General features: G+C 38.0%; 1 protein-coding gene across 1 annotated transcript; it reads left to right on the top strand.

Moving 5' to 3' along the window:
• Window positions 1-857: 857 nt before the first annotated feature.
• Window positions 858-19,562, top strand: vipr1a (vasoactive intestinal peptide receptor 1a). The gene is made up of 13 exons (XM_030773985.1): window positions 858-911; window positions 3,244-3,331; window positions 5,018-5,125; window positions 11,787-11,896; window positions 12,338-12,435; window positions 14,118-14,250; window positions 16,076-16,229; window positions 16,734-16,794; window positions 17,424-17,493; window positions 17,667-17,758; window positions 18,197-18,326; window positions 19,066-19,107; window positions 19,371-19,562. The coding sequence occupies exons 1-13, from the start codon at window positions 858-860 to the stop codon at window positions 19,560-19,562; spliced, it is 1,332 nt and encodes a 443-aa protein (XP_030629845.1).
• Window positions 19,563-20,233: the final 671 nt, after the last annotated feature.

The raw sequence follows: 20,233 nt of genomic DNA, 5'->3' as shown, positions 1-20,233 counted from the left end.
AGTGTCTTTAATTAGATTGCTACAGACTATTTTCTCCCCAGGCCTATGTCCTTATATATTAAAGTGTGGGAAAATGTCACACCCTGCTATCCACACCTTGTTGTAGTGGTGACAGATGAGAGGGAAGGCCAACATTGCGATGTTTGTTTTAGTGTCGTGACTTACAAATTATCTTATTCAGTCTATTTATGACACACTGTCATATATTCAAGGTGATTTTATGTGTAGATTTAAGTCATCACTGTCACCAGAGAGACTATTTTTGTCGGTGATTTACAGTCAGAAAGACGTCAAGACATTCACAAGAATGGAAAATTCGAAATGGTAAAATTACCGTGAGTTATAGACGGGATATGATTTTTTTCTTTCTTTTATTGAATTCGGTAAGACACTTTTCAACGTCTTAGTTAATGAACAATGGATTTGGCATGCAAGTGGGATAGTGTCTTTGATTCTCCACTCATGCAACTATATGATTTGATTCGAGCGCTTATTGGCTGATGACAGGGTACTGCGCACACTTAAGAAACATTTATGAATGGATACAGTTTACATGACTGAAACGAAGAAATCGCGCAGTATCTGTGCTGAACGCACAGAGAGCGCTGCAAAGACAGGTGACATCATGCAGAGAATTCAGCACTCCTTTCTCTACACTTAAGAGCGTCGGTGCAAGGAATTCGTGGGATTACAAAACGTGAAGTTTCTCGTTTCAGATTCTCAAACCATTTCTGCGTTGTCTTGACTGGAAAATACGGACAGAACTAAAGAAATTTAAGGAAGAACAAAAAGAGAAGGAAGTCGAGGAAGGGAAACCAACACATTGTATAAGTGCTGTGCCAAAAAACTAACGAATAATGGATATACCCAAAAGAATCCTCGTATTATATCTAACTTGTTCCTTTGGACCTGTGAGTATGGTTTATTTAATCCAGTAAACGCATACCGTAATGATACCATTCATATTGATCCAAACCACGGAACTATTCAAAGCGGAGTGTCTGTTCAATCACTTAGTCGGCTATTGTACTTGCGAAAAATATCTGATCATTCTGATGGAAGTAACATTAACAAACCTAAAGATGTATAAACCATGCACGATTATTCTCATTTTAAAGCTGTAATACAGCTGTAAAGCTGTAAACTCGAAACTACTTGTTTACTTGATCTTACTGTCCCGTGAAAAGGGAATTACAATTCTCCTACTTAACTGTGTTCTACTCTCGACGACTAGTTTGAATTCGTTTGTCTTGGTGCATGCACGAAATTGATTCAATGACTAATTCTTATCTCTCTATCTCATTCCCAACTGCAAGTTTGATTTTAGCTGAACAGAAGAGAATTCTAATCAGTAACCACTAGCTCTCTGTTGTAGCACACGTTTTAGAGGTAATAGCGAAGGTTGCAGAAGTGGGTTTGCATTTTTGTGAAGCAGTGGCGACTCGTCATAATGTACGTTTAAGATAAACTTGCTAATTTAAGAAAATGGAGTCAGATGTGATAACAGAAAGGAACATGTAGATTAGAGGTAGCTCTCAACATCAAACTGGTTGGTCTCTCCACAAAATCTGACCGACAGTAATTGTACACGCCTGCTGGACAGTTTGAGAGGATTAGGAGGTATATGTAAAAATTAATTTAAGAAAATACTGGCTGAGAATGAAAGAAGAGTTATTCATTTTAAACAAATGAAAAGAAACCAGATCGCATTTAGCGTGTTTAGTATCACAGATGTTTATCAATATCTAACTTACTGGTTCTAGCGGTGAAAACAAAAGAAGATAGCATAACATACTGTAAAACCCTTCTGTGGCCCGTCACGTGATTGTGGGCAAAAGTTTATATGCAACAAAATTACATGGATGAGATAGTAGATAGTAGTAAGGTTTTCTTTTTTTTCTCTTTTTTTCTAATTGGCTTATTTTTTCTCTTTTTTTCTAATTGGCTTATCATAGTATCGATTGTAGCAAAACGTTTGATCTCCTTATTTTTCCGTTTTTATATCTCTATCGGGGAGCTAGACGATTACTTCATGTAGGCCTACATCGGGACATTCGTTTACACCATCCTAGTGAGATGTGTTCACCTATGAGGTGGTGTTGTCACTCAGTTACCATGGAGCGTTCTTCTGTCTCACATGCCTCTTGCAACGATATACTCCCTATACTGCCTTTGTGATGCATCAGTTTGCTTTTCTGTTCCTCTGAGGTGTCACCTGTGCCCAAGTCAGCAAAGTCCTCGGACACAACTCTTTTTACCCTGCAAAAACTCTGACTCATACTATCCTGTAACAGTGCTCCAACTCAGAAGCTCATAATAAAAATCTATGTGCTCCCTTGTGCCCCACTTCCTGTGGATCTTGAAAAAATGCCTCACATAAGGGAAGTCTATACCTGTGCTTAACTCAAGACAATGGCTTCCAACAACAGAACAGTTCATTATAAGTGACAAATTTGGGGGAAATATCCAGTAATCAAATGAATAGAGTACATTCTGTATTTTAATGAAATAGAATCATTAAGGTAAATAAATTCATAAACAAAATCTACAACTGCCATATTAGACTGAAATGGTTCCTACAGTGATATTGCTAACAAGAAAAGGAGCAACTATTTAAATAAAGAGAACTACAACTGTAGGGAACAGGCTGAAAACTCTGGTCGAGCCAAGGTCTGACATCAGAACCCGCCCACCTTACCAAAGACCTGGACTGAAGCACCATATGGACTGTCTTTGTGGCTGACAAAAGCACTGTAGTAAAGGTTTGATTAATGCCACCACTATAGAACCTCATCTGCCAGAGTAACTGCCATAAATCTTACTGTCCTCTGGTGCATTGTGATGGAATCCAGGGGAAATATTTTCAAAGAAAGAAGACTATACCTTAAAGGAAAATTGGATGAAGCTGTAGAAAGAATGTAGTGATGTACACTGATTTATAACATGTATTTGCTTGGTACTCCACAATGCCCCAACAAGAGAAGAGCAAACTTATAACTTTGTTTTTTTTGCAAATATTAGTAGCCTTTTTATTTAGGAAACCCGTTCGTTTGCTATAGTATCTTTCATTTACATACAGTATATCTATGTATGATCTAACCAAGATTCTTCAAAGAAACCTCTACCTAAGGCATCATTGTTGGTTTTTTTCAGCACCCTGTGATATAATGCATAATTGGGGATGTAAGGCACACACGTATGTTAAACTAACTGGTTATGACTGAATCCACTGTTTTTTAACAGGCACTGTTTGCTCAAACGTGTGATGTCACAAAGATTGTGGAACGAGAGAAAGACTTGTGTTTGTCCCAAATGGAAAACATTACATCAGGTATGCTCTCTTCCTTTAGCCAACAACATGACAACTGCAGAAAGTGACAGTGGTTTTGGTAGGGTTAATACTGCTATCAAAAACTCAAATAAAATGATGCGTCTTCTCACAGGTGACAATTAACCTCATAAGTTCGGACATATAGAACTGATCCAGTGCTCTGTGGCCTAAATGCTATGATAACGTAAGAAAATATGACACTGCTGTAACAGACTGAGATTCTGTGGAGGAATGACTTTTGTATGCCAACTGATTTATGCTGTATATTTATTTTAGCCTTTAGAATGGGAGGGATCCATTGGCCATTAATAACGATGAGTGGAGTGGAGATAAGGAGACAAGGTTGTACTATCCCATGTCTAGATTAATTTTTAAGTCCTTTTTGTGAGAATATGAGTGCATTGCATAATATCTCAGGAATGTATTTTGCAAGCTTAATTTAGGTTGATTTGACACATCAGCAGTTATAATAAAGGCCTGTCATTTTTTGCTTTTATGAACGTTAATTAATGAAACATTGACATACACGGATGAAATATTTTATGACTTCACGCAGACACGTAATTTGTAACCATTCCAAGACTTTATAGGAATTTTGTCTCACTATTCAGCACAAAGGAGAGGCCAGTACTGCATACACTTGCATGAGAATCTGTGGTTTCAGGGACAGTAAGATTATTAAGATTATTTAATCTGATTTTTTATACCGGTTGGCTCATATCATTGATGTGAACGTCAGTTATATGAACCAACAACCAGCAAAAATGATAAGATGATTTGAGATTTACTCAGTGGCTTCACGCTTTGTACAGGTGACCGCACAGGTTTTTGTTTCTGTATACTAATTTTAAAATGAATTCAGAATTGTCAGTGCTACTGTCTCATTAGACTGAGGTGCAGTTTAAAAAACATTGCTTATCCTCAAAAAGTTATACAGACTCTAATCTTACAATGGTTCCTTATCTGGAGATGCTGCCAGAGTGCATAGTGTACTCATTGGCGTGTCTCGTGAATTATAATGTGAACAGCTCTCCAGAGTAATATGCAGCTGAAGAGTACATAGATTGTTTTCTCACAATATGAGATGAAGAGTGATTGCACAGTCTCCCATGTGGTATTGCTTTTGATTGCTTTTACTCTGTATTGTATGTTACTCAGCCTCTTGTGAGACAACTGAAATACAAAAGACAACAGAAGAATATTTTTTTAAAGGAATGGAAGAATTTAAATTCAATTAGTTTTATGAGTGTTCTTAACCTTTGCCTCTCCGTTCAACTGGGATTCTATCACTTCCAAAGACCTTAGTGGAGTTTTCTCTGTTCCAGAAGGAACCTGAACAGCGTATGATCATCTGCCATATTTTCTCTCACGATCGCTTATCAGATTCATACTTGTCTTGGGTTCCTTGGCTGAATTTCACAGCACATTTGTCCAAATGGCAAAAGAGTATTTAAATTAAGAAAATAGCCACCATGTGTGTTTTATTGGACTCTTTATTTGTTAATTTAGATATTATGAGATTTAAATCTGACTTACTTTAGATTGTTCAGCTCTTGCATACCTTATGCATGTCTGGTGGAATCGTTCACTGTCCCTGTGACCTTGTCTCTATAGCTATAGTACTCACTATCATAGAATCACATGTCTCTAAATTCTGACACACTGTGATTTTTTTTTCCCTCTTAGGCTGCAATCGCACATGGGATTTCCTTCTATGTTGGCCATCGGCCAAAGTAGGAGAGATTGTCACCAAACCATGCCCACCTTTGTTCAGCCAGACTGGTGACCAGACTGGTAAGTCAATGTCAGATCCCTTGTAACGGCACTCAGCTCAGCTTTCTGCCAAATTCAGTGGTAGTTTTTTCTTTTGTTTATGTCTATTGAATCTTTGCTGTACTGTTCTCAGGATCAGAACAGACCAGTTTATCTATTCTTGACCCTGTCCCCAACATCATTCCCCGCAGGAATAGAACTAAATTAATGCTTTGTTGTATCTGCTTAAGCACACCCGGGCTGTATGGGCAGTGAAGCCTCTCTGAGCTACGTGCCATAAAAATGTCAGCAAAGTGACATTTATCTAAATGTACATTAGCTGGTGCAGAACACCACTGCTGTAAAATGTAAATTGTCCCTGTTCCATGATGTAGCAGAGAAGTAAATTCAGGCAAGTCAATCCATCTTAACTTCGATGCGGCATTTAGCTATCAAGTAAAACTCGATAGCTAAAAGACGTCACATCAGAAAGGTTCAAGCGACTGGAACATTGTATCCTTAGGTATTTTGTTAGTATATATATGAGATGAATTTTCTTATTCTTGACAAGAAGATAAAAAAACCATCTTTTCATCCGCCTTTTCATCTGTTTAAAAGAGTAATCTGATTTTTGAGAATTGTTAGATAATCAAAGAGAAGCCGTGCAGCTCTGTGGCCCTTCGGATATGTAGCAGAAGTTGGCTGCGCTTTGAAAATATGACTTTATATTTGTATTGGTTATTTCTTTACTCTAGAGAGACTCAAGTGGGTTCGATTTTTTCCACCTGGGGATAACGTAATCTTAATTGGGAATAATGAAATGGCTGGAATGTGTATAGATTTGTGTATTATATCACGTGGATGTTACTTTAACTTTGTTTTTTTTGTTGTTTTTTTCAGTGATTCAGTTATGTTCATTAGTGTATATTCCCTGTGTGGTCGTATGGCCGACGGGGAGCTCTTTATGTAATGCATTTGGGGCTTGCCCCATTGTTTACAAAGTATGGAGAGCCTTAAAAGTTCTCTATCTCTCTGCTCTCTGTTTAGTTGTGATTACATAATGTGTTATTCACCTCAAGGATTTTGTAGTGTTTTCATTAGCTCCTAAGCTCGCATCTCCTGATTAACGAGATGTGATCTGTCTCGTCTTCTTACTGGAAATTGAGACTTTTGTCTGAGATCTAAATGCGGAATGATATTTCTCATTCAGCTGGCAATGTTTGCACTCAGTATTCATTAAGAGATAACGCAGCAGCTAGCTTCAAACTATTCTCAGATCAAATGATTTGGAGAAGAAAAAAGCGAAAGTTAACCTATTAAAAATCCTAAGCATTTAAAAATCGTCACTCCAAGGGGAGCTATATTTCAATGGATACTCTTTTCCCTCCAACCTGCCTTGTTGCCCAGTAGATTAAACCAGTCATTGTTGCCATAACCTTGCTCCAATTTGACTGTCTGTTGCACATGTCAGTCACTCTTAAACCTACTGATGGAGCACAGCGCTGAGAGAGGAAAGAGTGACAGATTCCTCAGGCACCTTTCAGGTCGTTAAACAAACAAACAAACAAAAAAAAATCTGCAAGCTTGCACGATTCAGTTAGCAATGTTTGAAGAGAGATACCATCTGTGGCAAAGTTAGCTGTCAGAATCATTACCGTGAAAGAAGCAAAGCAATTCTGATAACCTATATATTCACAATTGTTTTTGCACGTGTTTAATTTGTTTTTCATCTTAGGCATTCTTATTTTAACGACTGAACAATTTGAAGTCTGAAAACAGAAGTGAAATGAAGTTGTAATTTTAATGCACTTATTTGGAATAGTTGTGAATAACTAAAAATCCCTTCAAAGTAATAAAGGCTTTGTGTGGAATGTCATGGAGTGGTTATATGACTGTGAGTATGATTATAGAACATTCCAGTAAACCTGTGAAGCCCCTGTAACTTTCTCACATCTCCTTTGATTTTTAATTGTGTGTGATGCTTTTTGTGAGACATTACATAATTTCCTGTTTACTATGAATCTCTCAGAATCGTAATACAAATCTAATGTTGATTCCTAACCCAACCTCATTTAATGCTATTCAATAGCTTCCAGGTCATATCTGTTTCTCGATGAAAGCTACATACTTTCTCTGTAAAAGCCAAGTCTTGTGTGTGCAGTTTTTTTGGGCAATATCCAAAGATTTAAGGATTTAGATTATAAAGGTTGAAACACTTTGGATTTATCATCTTCATATGGCCCAGGGGTTCACGGTGAATGTGGCCTCTGGAGACAAGTGATACAACCCAGATGTGATTGGAGGAGGAGTGCATGTGAGCCGGAGGGTAGGTTGACCTTACAGCCACGTGCACCCTGGGGCTTTAGATGGAAAAGTCTGATAGCTGTTTTATGGTAAACTGAATTTTGGGTGATCGGGGCTATATTTCACTAACCTCGTACCGGATCATGTTATTAGGGAACAAGCAAATTGAAATCATATGTGACTCGAAGTGACATTCTTAGTTCTAACTGCTTATTGGACATTGACCATTTACTTAATTCCTGGAGAGCCTTGGTGAGTTCACGATATTTCTCAGAAATGTGCATGTGCTAACAGCGAGGTATTTAACTATTCTCTGTTCAGCACACAAACTGTTTATGAACAGTTAAACAGGATCCTAGCAATTTGTCAACATGGCTCTATGGCCGCAATGTGACATGAGTTTGTGTTACACGTCAAGCTCAGAAAGCACATATTTGAATATATCCTCTCCAACCATGAGTTTGATTAATCAAGTAAAACAACCATAATTTTAAGATGACTTAAAAAGGTGATATTCCACATTACCAGCAGCTTCAAAGGAACAAAACACTTAACCTTACCCGAATCTATTTCAGAATTAGATTAAAGAGACAAAAGAATCTTTTTGGCCTCTTGACATGTGTGCATCAGGTGGTAATTTATTTTATAGAGCCATGGAAAAGAAAACAAGTGTTACAAAACTTGGCGCCACGCAGATTTGTGCAAGAGGGACAGGTCATAAATTTAGTCTGGGTGGAACGTCAGATAGTCCAACACATTTGAACTTTTTACCCAGAAGCTTTATGGCAAACATGAAGCCATTCGTCTACTCAACTGTCTTTGAGTGGTTTCTTTGCTCACGATTCAAACTAAGAAAATTGTTTGCTCACTCTCACTGAGGAAACTTTCCTGTTGTGCCCGATACTGACATTATGACGAAAAGCAGGTTATGCCTAAAGAAATGATTTTTCTTGTCTGAGAGTTCAATATTTATCTTTCATGTGTTGTCACATTTTAGTCTGAATAGAAGTGAAATAGAGCTTGTTTCGTGGTCATAATGACAGGCTTCTTATTTCTGTGGATATAAACGGAATGCACACCTTGATTATGGAAATCTGTAATCAGTATGCTAAAATGATCAACCGGATGAAATCATCATTTGCATTCTTTTTTCCGTTTGTACCACGTTGTCTGGCACTTCTCCAACAACAGTCTTTCACTCTTCATCAGAGGAGACCTCCACTCACTCTAGGTTAACCTGGAATTCACAGATAAAACAAGACATGCTAAGACCCGGTCCATCTCTGAGCCCCAGCATGCATTGCTGCAGTGCATTCAGAGAGAAGAAAAGTTCTGTTGAAAAGCCTGGCCTGTAACAACATCACACTGGGCTGATTACCCCCTGTAGGTATATGCCATCTTCGTGCATGATGTTGAAAATCCTGGTGCTCCTGTTTTTTCGGGATGATAAAAGCATTCTTTTGGCAATCCCTCATTCAAAACAAATCCAGCCATAGTGTGGACTCCTGCAGCTGTAGCTTATCCTCCTCCGTCTAGTCCCTCTATTTGAGATTGCTCAGACAATGTCTTCTGCACAAATCTGGATGAGCAGATTGTTGTCTGTCTTCCTTTGAATGTCTTTGCGGATAGACTTATGGTTTTATTCCGTGATTAAGATTAAAGATTAGGGCTCTTGAAGGACTTGAATGAATTTGTAAATATTATGTTTTATAAAGACTAGCATTTCTCATAGTGAATATTGTTTGTGAGGCTCAAGCACCATCTGTTGTTCCCTTAGAGGTACCATTATAAATCAATCCGATTACATAACTAATATGTAATGCTACTTATTTATGATGTGATTATACTGGAATTTTGAATGCCCTCCTTCATCATTTTGTCTGTACAATAGTTTGAACCCAAATTAACCAAAACTTTCTTTTGCACTGTACACTATAAATATCTGACATATATTCAAGCAGTAAGCAATGTTCAGCGACTGGGGGCGACATATGAAATGGTTCAGCAGAATTTTAATAGAGTATTATTACTGTGTTTACATCTTCCAGCTTGTGATGGAGTTGCATTTGATCAAACTACAAAATCTTTGGCCTCCTTTTGAGTGTTTTCCTGTTTGGTTCTTTGAACTGGCTGATGTCAAATTACGCAAACTAAAACTGAACTGTTTCTCAAAGACAACATGAGAATATTATGATACAATGCAATATTCTCTCAAACAGAATTGACTGCAAGCATACTGTTCCCTTAAATGTTTGTGCACTTCCATATTTTGATGATTTTAGAACAGCTTTATTTTAGAATAGCTTTTATGTCACTTGAAATTGATGGTTTTGGTGGTTGCATTAAATACAAATCCTGGGAAAAATTAGGAAAAAAACAGTTACTCCATCCTCTTTAAGAGGGTTTTCAGATTTAACCTCTTGGTTCTCAGTATTGCATTTTGTAATTTTTTTTAAATTATTTTTGTATTTTTTAGTAATTTGATGTTTTCCCATAGTGTTACAGAAATGTGAGAATGATTATTTATGCTGTTTATTTATGCTTTGCTTATGTAATTTAGCTGTTGTATATTTAAAAAAAAAAAATTATACTACTCTTGTCATATGTAAGTGATATATTCACACTATAGGCATCACAATAATGCAGTGATGTCTTAATTTTAATTTAACATGTATGAGGTTTCCTGGCACAACTTCAGACACTAGTAACCTTATGAGGTTTTCCCCCCCAGGAATTGAATGCTGCCGCATTCCTGTGGATAATAAGGCCTCCACAAATTAGACGAACATTTTCAGGGCTGAAGATGTTAATGTTTTATTCATGTCTTCTTTCTCTAATTGTATTCTATCTAATAACTCACTGAGCGACACTTCTAAGCTCAGGCAAAATCTCTCTTGGGGAACTCATGACAGCTCAAAACATCCTGTGGCAAACTTGAGAAAAATCAAAAAGAACAGAATAAAACAACTGTTGTTTTTATTTTTTTTTTTAGGTAACTAGGCTATCTATTTTGTGACTTTCTCTTTCTGTCTTCTTCTTCTTTTTTTTGTTTTTGTTTTTACATATGTGTAATTTTACAGAGGTACATGTGGAAAGATATATCACTATTACATTTGAAACGAAAAGCAAACTAGGTCTTGTATCTTCAACAAAACAGCACTGAAATAATGAGACCAGCCCTGGATGTATCACTTCATTGTTCATGCAAAGAAACATTTTGGTCTTTAAAATATTTTAGACTTCTGATTCTTCCCTTGCATTTTAAAGTGATGTTAAGATATCTCTAAAATCTGTGGATCTAAAATGTGTGTGATATTGTAGTTTAGTATATATATATATATCAGCTCCTAATCCCCTTTTCATCGTCACTGACAGATTAATTACCGCCGCCTCCTAATCGTTCAAAGCTGTATGTGTGTCTGTAAGTGAGGCAGAGACTTCGGTTTACATTGGACTGAATAGACTGAAAGTGTTGAAACACCATTATAATGGTACAAATAGAGCTTAGATTTTCATAAAGGAAGACAGAGACTGAGAGGATCAGAATGACTATAGTCTGTCATCATAGGATCAGCTTTTATCAGCAGATACTGTCTCTATTTCTCACCGTCGTGGGTCATGACCAGTGTGTCATGGCGTTCATCACATAATGTGCCTGCCACTTTTAGGTGCGTTTTCCCTGCAGGTACTTTAATCAGAGATGTGAAAGTAACATCTCCCTGTGGTTTTTTTTTTCCCGCACTTTACAAAAAGCATGATTACTGTTTGGGTGATGAGAAGCTCTGCTGATGGTAGGGGGGACGAATCATCTTGATTCAATCAGATCCCACCCCCTTCCCCTGTGATCCTGACTATGTCAGATCAGTATGCAGTTGACTGCTCACCGAGAGGTTTTTCTTTTCTTTTTTCTTTTTTTTTTTTTTCTTAGTTTGATGAGCATTTACCAGAACTGGAATCAGGAGTTATTATTTTCCACTAAGAAAACTACTCCAAGTGAGCTTCAAGCTCAAAACGTAATTCAATTAGATATGTCATGAGAGAGCAGATTTCTGGAGTGTTGTTTTACACAACCGAGAATAGAAATGTGATCTTCGAAAAGGCAAACATGAACTGCTCTTTTAAATAAGCACAGATCTATGTCAATAATCTCATTGATGGGAACCGTAGGAACTCATAATAGAGTTTCATCTTGTAGTTATTTGCTGTTACAATGTAACATTTTTCTTAGGTCTCATCTTGGGTTGCTCTATGATCTTCATCTCTGTTTTTCAATAGGAACTGGAATGATAGAATCATTGTGTGTGTGTGTGTGTGTGTGTGTTGTCTTATGTACTTGGACAGTAAGAATTCTCGTTTGGTCATTTATAAGCTCTACTCTTTCCTCTCTCTTTTTTTGCAGGGAACATATCAAAGACCTGCACCGCTGCTGGCTGGACAGAAATAAATGCCATAACCATCAAACTCAACTGTGGCTATGATCTCAATAGCACAGCTGATGAGCAGAACATGGTACAAAATGACAGTCAGACGTATTTCAAAAGTATATTTGTAATATGAATCAAAGTCTGAACGTTGAGTTTACTATTTTAGTATGATTATCTCTTACATGTTTGTTGGCAATGTTTGCACAACAGTCCCTGTCAGGAGTGATCAGACATCTCCACAGTCATGTGTTCTTGAATCAAAGCTTCTTGCAATAGCGTTTCCTTTTATTTTTTTCCCCCCTATCATGAAACCAGTTATCTTCAGTCCTGCACTGTTGCCATGTGTTCTGTATCTAGCATATAATGTTTAATTGGCCGTCAGCATACTGGTCAGGTAATTAAACTTCAGGTCAGACTCTGACTTCAGAAGTGGTCTTCAGGTCAATTAAAGATTCCTTTTGACTGAAGCTGAGAAGTCAATATGTAACTGCATTATAACTGTGAAATGTGCTGCGCTGTCTCTCAGGGTGAATTTCTCAGGTCAGTGAGGACTGGATACACCATTGGACACACCGTATCCCTCATATCCCTGGTGGTTGCCATTGTTGTTTTGTGTTTCTTTAGGTAAGCCTCTTTCAAAATCATACTAGTCTGCAGAATTATGTCAGGAGCATGCATGGCTTCCTCAAACACAGCCTCAAACAGTCCCAAACAGATCTTATGTGTTCATTTTATTGCTTTCGGCTAACGGTCTGTTCTTCCTCTTTAGCCCCTTTATCCTAAATTGTAGTATTTTTTTTTTTTTAGTATTCCTGTGTACAGATCTGTGGACAGTTCTCTGAATGTACTTTTTATATTTTTTCCGTTAACAACACCAAGGTCATTTAAAGGGAAGCATAATTGTTGAAATGTCAGTTGCTTTATTTGTTATTGCAACATTCTCAAACACATCCCAAGGGTAAGGAGAACATGAGCACTCATAAACTGAGACATTTAACAGTAGTAAAATGCAGGAAGTGTTAGTACTTTCACCTTGCATGGTTACACAAAAAATGGACAGGATAACACAGCGTTAGTGTTAGTCAGAGCTTAAGTAGTTTCCTGCCACCGCTTTTAAAGCATCACACAGTCTATTAAACAGATAAACAACCACAGTAAATGTGTGTGTCCATGTGTGTGCGCATGTGTGTGTGTGTGTGTGTGTGTGTGTGAGGCATGGTAAAAAGGGGATGATTTGTTTGCTCTACACAGTTGAGTAATAAAATGTCAGATGTAAAGCATGTCTAAATAAAAGGCGTGCCGTGGTCTTTAGGAAAAGATACAGTTTGTACAGAACAGCGCCTGTTTGGTAACTCACTGGTTTGGTTACTCATTTTCTCAGAAACCTCCTCCTTCACCCTTTCCTCAGTCAAGGTTTTTCTCACTACCAGTTATATAACATTTCCAAATTTGATCATTTGCTTGACTTTACAGCACTTACAAAGGTGCCTTGTTATCTGTGGCTGTCCCTGAGTAAGAAATGTGGAGGGACTATGGCTGATTCACCCATTCGTTGACCATGGCTGGTTATGTTCCCTGTGACTCACAGCCACTGTTGGCAAGTGTGTTCAGCTTAATCTTGGATGTTAAACACACTTCTGCACTGTTTGACAGTGCTGTTACTGGATGCGCCACTTGGGAACCATTCACTTTATAATGTCAATGATAGACTTGAGCATATCAATGGGATAAACAAAACCAATCCAGACCACTGCAAATGAGTTGAACATCTTTACAGATTTGTTAGGATCTTTCTCACATTTTCCTGGCTCTTTGATTGGTTGGCTTGGTCCTAAACAATATGGTCTAATACTTGATGCTCACAAAGATCGGCACGAAGAGCTTTTGAAAGACCAGGGTTCAAGAACACAGATGTTCATTATATAAATAGAGCAAGCTGTATAACTATGTGTTAGGGTATTTGCAAGTCAATGTAAGTAAAGCAATAAATCACATGAAGATAATTAATATATGGTATGTGATATTCCAGAGACTGTGAACAGGATAGCTCACAAAAGGTTCAGACCTCTCAGTCAATTTAACATTTTTAATGCAAGTTTAGACACTCAGTAATATTTATACGGCATAGTGAAAAATGTGCTTCAGTCTTTATAATTGCAAGTAGTTTTGCTTGTCTTTGAATATAGAGATGCTAAATGTTTTAGTTGAACATACAATTGGTATATCACATACACATACTCAGCAGGTTTGTTATTACAAATAGAACAATTAACATACTTCTCCTTTATGATTCTTTATGTTCTCAGGAAACTACACTGCACGAGGAACTATATCCACATTCACCTGTTCATGTCCTTCATACTCAAAGCTGTGGCAGTAATCATGAAGGATGTGGTTCTGTTTGAGATGGAGGGACCAGATGACTGCGGATCTGTATCAGTAAGTGGGTGTTGTTCTGTCTTGGGATGTTCATCAATCACAAAAGTCACAGTTTTACATAACACTCTGTTTTCTATATCCCACACAACAGTCCTTTCATGTCCAGTCAAGCTTTAAATTGCTCTGAGTACATTTTACATTTTGATTTTGTCCTGTTGCTTCTCCATTGCAACAATCAGACCTTTCTGTAACTCATCTACCTCAAGCTCAGTGGGTTGTTTTCTCATGGCTTTGTCTACCTCCCATAAAACAAACAGCATTTAACACAGCCTTACGTCAATGTCACTTTAATGCTTTGTTTCAAGGTTTGCTCTTCTGATTGCAGACCCCTCAAGTAGTCCTTTACCCTGAGTTTGCAACAAGGTATACCTGTGTTTGTCCACTCCTTCAGAGTCTTTAGAAAACACTCCTAATGAACACCCACAGCAGGATGTGGAGAAAGCTCATGTTTACAAAGCACTCCAAAGCACAGAGTGATGTGACCAACCTACATGACCCTCGATAACTAGCTCACCAAGCCTGCGAGATCTGGCTTCACTCCATTGAAAATCATGAAACACCGAAAAAGAGATACTTGTGGTTAAACTGAAGAAATTCTTAGTTTGGTCAACGAAAAAAATGATCTTTTGGAGGCAAATGCGTGTTTGTTTATGTGAGATGGTTTTCTTGTTGGTCCACTTTATAAACACTCTTCACGTAGAACATAAGCGCTTGTAGAAGGCTTGATGCAGCTGCAAGCTTGCACAATTAGTCCAGTGCAGTCCAAGCAAGGTCACACACTTAAACTGTCATACTTGACCTCTAAACATCTTCACAAAGGGTGGCCTATGTACTCGCCGTGACAGGAGATTTTTTTATACGACCCAAGCGTTTTCCAGGCTTATATAAGTCAGATGAAGTAATGCTTTTTCATTTATTTAATCGTGTTATTTTAATAAATCCAAATTTATTGTTCCTACAGTTTGTATTTTTATAGCCCGTGCTGTTGTGATTATGTGCTTTTGTTCGATTTTTAGACGCATCATATTTAGCATGTCATTTGTTTTAACGGTTTCCTGTTACATTTATTGAAAGCTGATGGGATCAAAGATAATGATTCAAACAGTTAAACGGATATTCTGAGGGTAATGTGGTAAAATCACATGGCAGTTCACACAGATGTAAGAGCTCACGCTTGTGCTTTATCTGTCGTAAGCTTCCTTTGAAGTGTTAGCATATTCGCCTGTTGACTGTTATCTCTCTCACACAGATGTTTGCCTATCCAGGTCGTCTGTTTTAGATTCCACCTGATAACATTTTGTCTTGCTTCATCAGCAAGTTTTACTAGGTTGCATCACTGAGCATGTATTACTTGGTAATTACTTGGTACAGGGATTGTATCTTCATGGATTTAGTTTTAGCACAACTGAAAAATGAGGGTTGCAGGAATGACCCTTATTCTTCGGAGTAATAATGAATTTTTTCAACAGCTTTATTAATTTTATATTCACCAGAGTGAAAAAAGATGAACTATGACAGAGTTATAACAGCCGACCTAATTAGTAAATCAATAAATCAACAAACCAACAAACTGAAATACAATTTCGTCAACAAACAGCAGTTTTACCTCAGTTCTTTTATGTTTTAAACAACGCAGCATTCCTCTCTACATCAAAACACAAATGTTTTGTAATTCGTAAAACATTGTAATGTTTAAATCCCTCTGAAGTGTCCTTAAAAGGGCATTTTACACTGTGTAAACACCCAGTAAACATGATATGTCCTGCTTGCCTTTCTGTATACACATGTGATCTACAAATGGTGTACACAACCTCTCCCCCTGCAGGTGGGCTGCAAAGCTGCTGTGGTGTTCTTCCAGTATGGTGTCATGGCCAGCTTCTTTTGGCTACTGGTGGAGGGACTGTACCTCCATGCCCTTTTGGCAGTGTCTTTCTTCTCCGAAAGAAAGTACTTCTGGTGGTATATTCTGATTGGCTGGGGTAGGTGCATATAACTTAATAGTGTACTATTAAGTCTAAACTTAATTGATTTACTCACACCATGTAATAGCTTTCTAAAAACACACTCATCAAGTATGAAGGGAGGTTTGGCTGTTAACAATGAAAAATGATTGGGTTTGTTAATGTCATTATTTTATGATAAAGCAATTATATGTTTGATAAGAGACACACACACACACACACACACACACAGTCAAATGAAAAATGACTATCAGTCAAACTTGACATACTGTGATATATATTCAAATCAGTGACACACCAGGTAAACTTGTGAATGTCAGAACTTGAACGTGAAATGTTAATGTAAACATGTCCCTGTCAAAACAGAGTTTCACCCAACTGCACATAAGAATATGGGCAGACTACTGTATATGAACGATACACAGATGCTCTCAGATACACTGGCCTCATACCACTGCGTGTGGACAGGATCTGCAGAGTAATATTGAAGCAGTGTCTTTTCTCTGTCGCTGTCATTAACAGGAGTCCCGGCCGTCTTCATCACAGCATGGAGCATCACAAAGGCTTACTTACACGATGTTGGGTACATCTGTATTTCTCTCTCTCAGCAGTGAGAACACTCAACTGAATTTGAATTAGCTATCACTGCACCGTTAAATATACTCTGTACGCTGTCATGAAAACAAAGAAAAGCTTTGCTCTCTCTTGAAGAGCAACCTTTAAATGTGTCATCCAGATCCATTTGATATTCTGAAGTGTAAAAGTTTGTGTGTAAACTTGGATATGTATAGAATTTGCCTCCTTTTAGTGAGAATTGCCCATAGGAATGATACAAAGTGATCCTCGAAACACCATTTCACCAAATATCACACAAGACTGTTCTCCTTCTGTGGTGATAAATGGCTTGACTTTATGGAGGTTAGTGCGGGCGCCTATTTATAGTGGAGTACACACTAACAGCTGAGAGTATCCTTCTGAAAAGTCCCTGCAGAATTCATCATTACATAAATGATTAAGATTTACTGTTAGAAAGGGCAATAGACTAGGGCAGAGTATACTGTATGAGGGAAGTACAGGACTGTATGCCTCACTTCTGTTTTCTCACTGGTGTTTATTATTCCCAGATATACTTTACTCTGTTTCAAATGACTTGCCCAATATTTATGTGCCCTGAAACATGCCATTTTTTTTGTGTGTTTTTCTTTTAAATAGATGCTGGGAAACGATCAGAGATGACAATCTTTGGTGGATTGTCAAAACACCCATTCTGCTAGCAATACTGGTAAGTTTACACAGATCTAAATGATGATGTTCTATTCAGCTTTGTGTAATATCGTGTAATGTTTAAAATAGAAATACGTGAAAATAGGAAACATAAAATAAATACAGTATATGAATATAACATAGAAAGTAATGCTGAATGGATGCATTAAATGTTTTTTTTTCCCCCTCTAGATGACCCTTATTCTCTTCGTTTGCATCATTCGAATACTTTGGCAGAAGATTAATTGTAGAGATATGGGGAGAAAGGAGACAAATCAGCACTTGTGAGTTTCCATACCAACTAGCACCCGTAATGGTTCTTTTTCAAGTAGATGAACCACTTGTGGAATGCATGAATAAATATCCAGCGCCAGCTACATTGCTTCAGAGCAGTAAATGGATCAATAATAATTAATAGACATCTTCATTCGTCATTCTCCAGAGCATTTCAGACATTCCTTTTACAATCCACCCTCTGAAGCGGATTGTATTCCCATGCATAGCTAAATATATTTAACTTCAAATCTGAACTATCTCTAAGACTGCAGTCTCAATCTTTGTTATCTTTTCAGAGAGCCAAACAGCTTAAGTATCTCATCTCATGTGTTTAAGATTGGATGGCAACTGCATTTTCATTATTAGTAGCTTAACATAAGATTTAACTGCACTGTGAGCAGAGCAGTGGTTTGACACTTTGCAGTAACTTTTCTCTCTTCTTACAGGAGATTGGCGAAATCGACTCTCCTGTTGATTCCGCTCTTTGGAATAAACTACATAATCTTTGCCTTCACTCCTGATGACCTCCAGTCCTACATAAGGATGGTGTTCGACCTCATACTGGGGTCATTTCAGGTTTGTGACATATAAGGTATCTCATATCACCACCAAAATGTGGAAGTGGTCTGTTTTAGGTTGTTTGTCAGTACTACTCTCCTTATCTGGTCTAGATTCTCCAAATGCCAGCAGACTACTTAAAATGGCTAAAGTGATGATGAATACATCATGTGATTTAAAGCTCTTTCTACCCACGACATCCTCAGAGATATTTATTTTCTCTTCATGTTTGTGTTTGAGCCAAAGAAGGTCGCTTGAGGATAGGATGGAGGCATATGTTCAAGTATGCTCCAGTTCTATGACCAGTTTATCCCAAAAATAAAGCAATATTACTGTCATTTCATGACAGTCCTCGTAAAAACACATCATCAAATAATTGACTGAACACTTGACGTTGATCTTTTTGGACTCACAAAAAAACATCAGGCCATATTTATGATGCAAAGTCTCGTAGCGCCCCCCCCCCCCCCCCCAATAAGGTTAAAATACTTTGTTTTGTTCTACCACTGAATCCTGTAAACATTTCTTTTGCTGAGAAGCTGTCACTGCGCATTGTTGATGGCACACAGAAATCAAACAATGATTCATAAGATCATTGATAAATATATGGGGATCAGCTGAGATATTTTCATGTTCTGTAAAAACCAGGAAGCTCATATTTATTGCCTTCTATTTTTGCTGCCTAGATTAACGATTGTACTTCATGTGCATTGGTTAATGATTGATTTTCTTGTAAATCTGGTGTCTTTCCCGGCAGGGTTTCGTGGTGGCTGTACTGTACTGCTTTCTAAATGGAGAGGTATTGTAAGCCACTCAAAAGAAACACTTCATGATGCATTTTTCTTTTTGTAGTAATGAGATAAATAGTTTGAACATGAAGAATGATAGTTCTTCTGATGAACTTCCCTCCCTCTTCCTTTCACTCCTCGTCATTATCTGTTTTGCATTATTTCTGTTGCCCCCCCCCCTCTCTCTTTCTCTCTCTTTCTCTCTCTCTCTCTCTCTCTCTCTCTCACTGTGTTCCCTCCTCTTTCTCTCTGTCTTATTCCTCTGTCTGCTCAGGTTCAGTCGGAGATCAAACGGAAATGGCGCAGGTGGCACATGCAGAGGTTTCTGGGGTCAGACACCAAGTACCAGCAGCCCTCCTTGGGCAGTAACGGCAACAACTTCAGCACCCAGAGCACCATGCTGAATAAAAGCAGCCCTAGTACCAGACGGGCGTCTGCCTGTCAGTACGACTTCACAGCCATCTAAAGCAGCTGGACTGGGAGCTCTGTGCAGAGAGACTGGACAGTGGGATGACCGCATGAAACTGCAGTCAAACTCAGTTTACATTAACGTGGCAGCAAAAGGCCATTCGTTTCTGGAGCAAGCCAGGGAGTTGAGATCAATGCTGTTTCATAGATACGGGATCCACATCTGTGAACAGATATTAATCATGATAATAGTCATGTAAACATCTTCAGTACCATTCCTGCCTTCACAGTGGTCTGCAGGACACATGCTGTTTCTTTTAGGAGAAGTCAGGGGAGCACTGGAAGAGGTGGAAGGAATAAGATAGGGAGGACACATAAGAGATGTACATTGGGACTCGTTGTTGTGAGACATCATTAGTGTAGTTGTGACAAGTGAATGTTTTAAACCAAACCACTGGGTCTGGGCACACCCCCGAAGCCCGGAGTCTAAGACTGAAAACATGCTGTGTATTCCATTCCTTTATTTATACATGTGAATATGAGGAAAATACAGCTTAGAAGTACTTTGTTTTTTAGAAATACTTAGAAGTACTGTGAGGAAGGATGTGTGTGTGAGGTCCAAATTTCAGCCCTTTCTCAGTAAACACACTGTTTATACAGACAGAGAAAGATCCATATAGATACTTCTGCTGGTTGATTAGTACTGGTGTTTTGTACAGCCTGGCATTT

The sequence above is a fragment of the Chanos chanos genome, chromosome 5 (assembly GCF_902362185.1).
Source record: "Chanos chanos chromosome 5, fChaCha1.1, whole genome shotgun sequence".
In the NCBI taxonomy this organism is placed as follows: Eukaryota; Metazoa; Chordata; class Actinopteri; order Gonorynchiformes; family Chanidae; genus Chanos; species Chanos chanos.
This window is presented reverse-complemented; position numbering and strand designations above follow the sequence as displayed.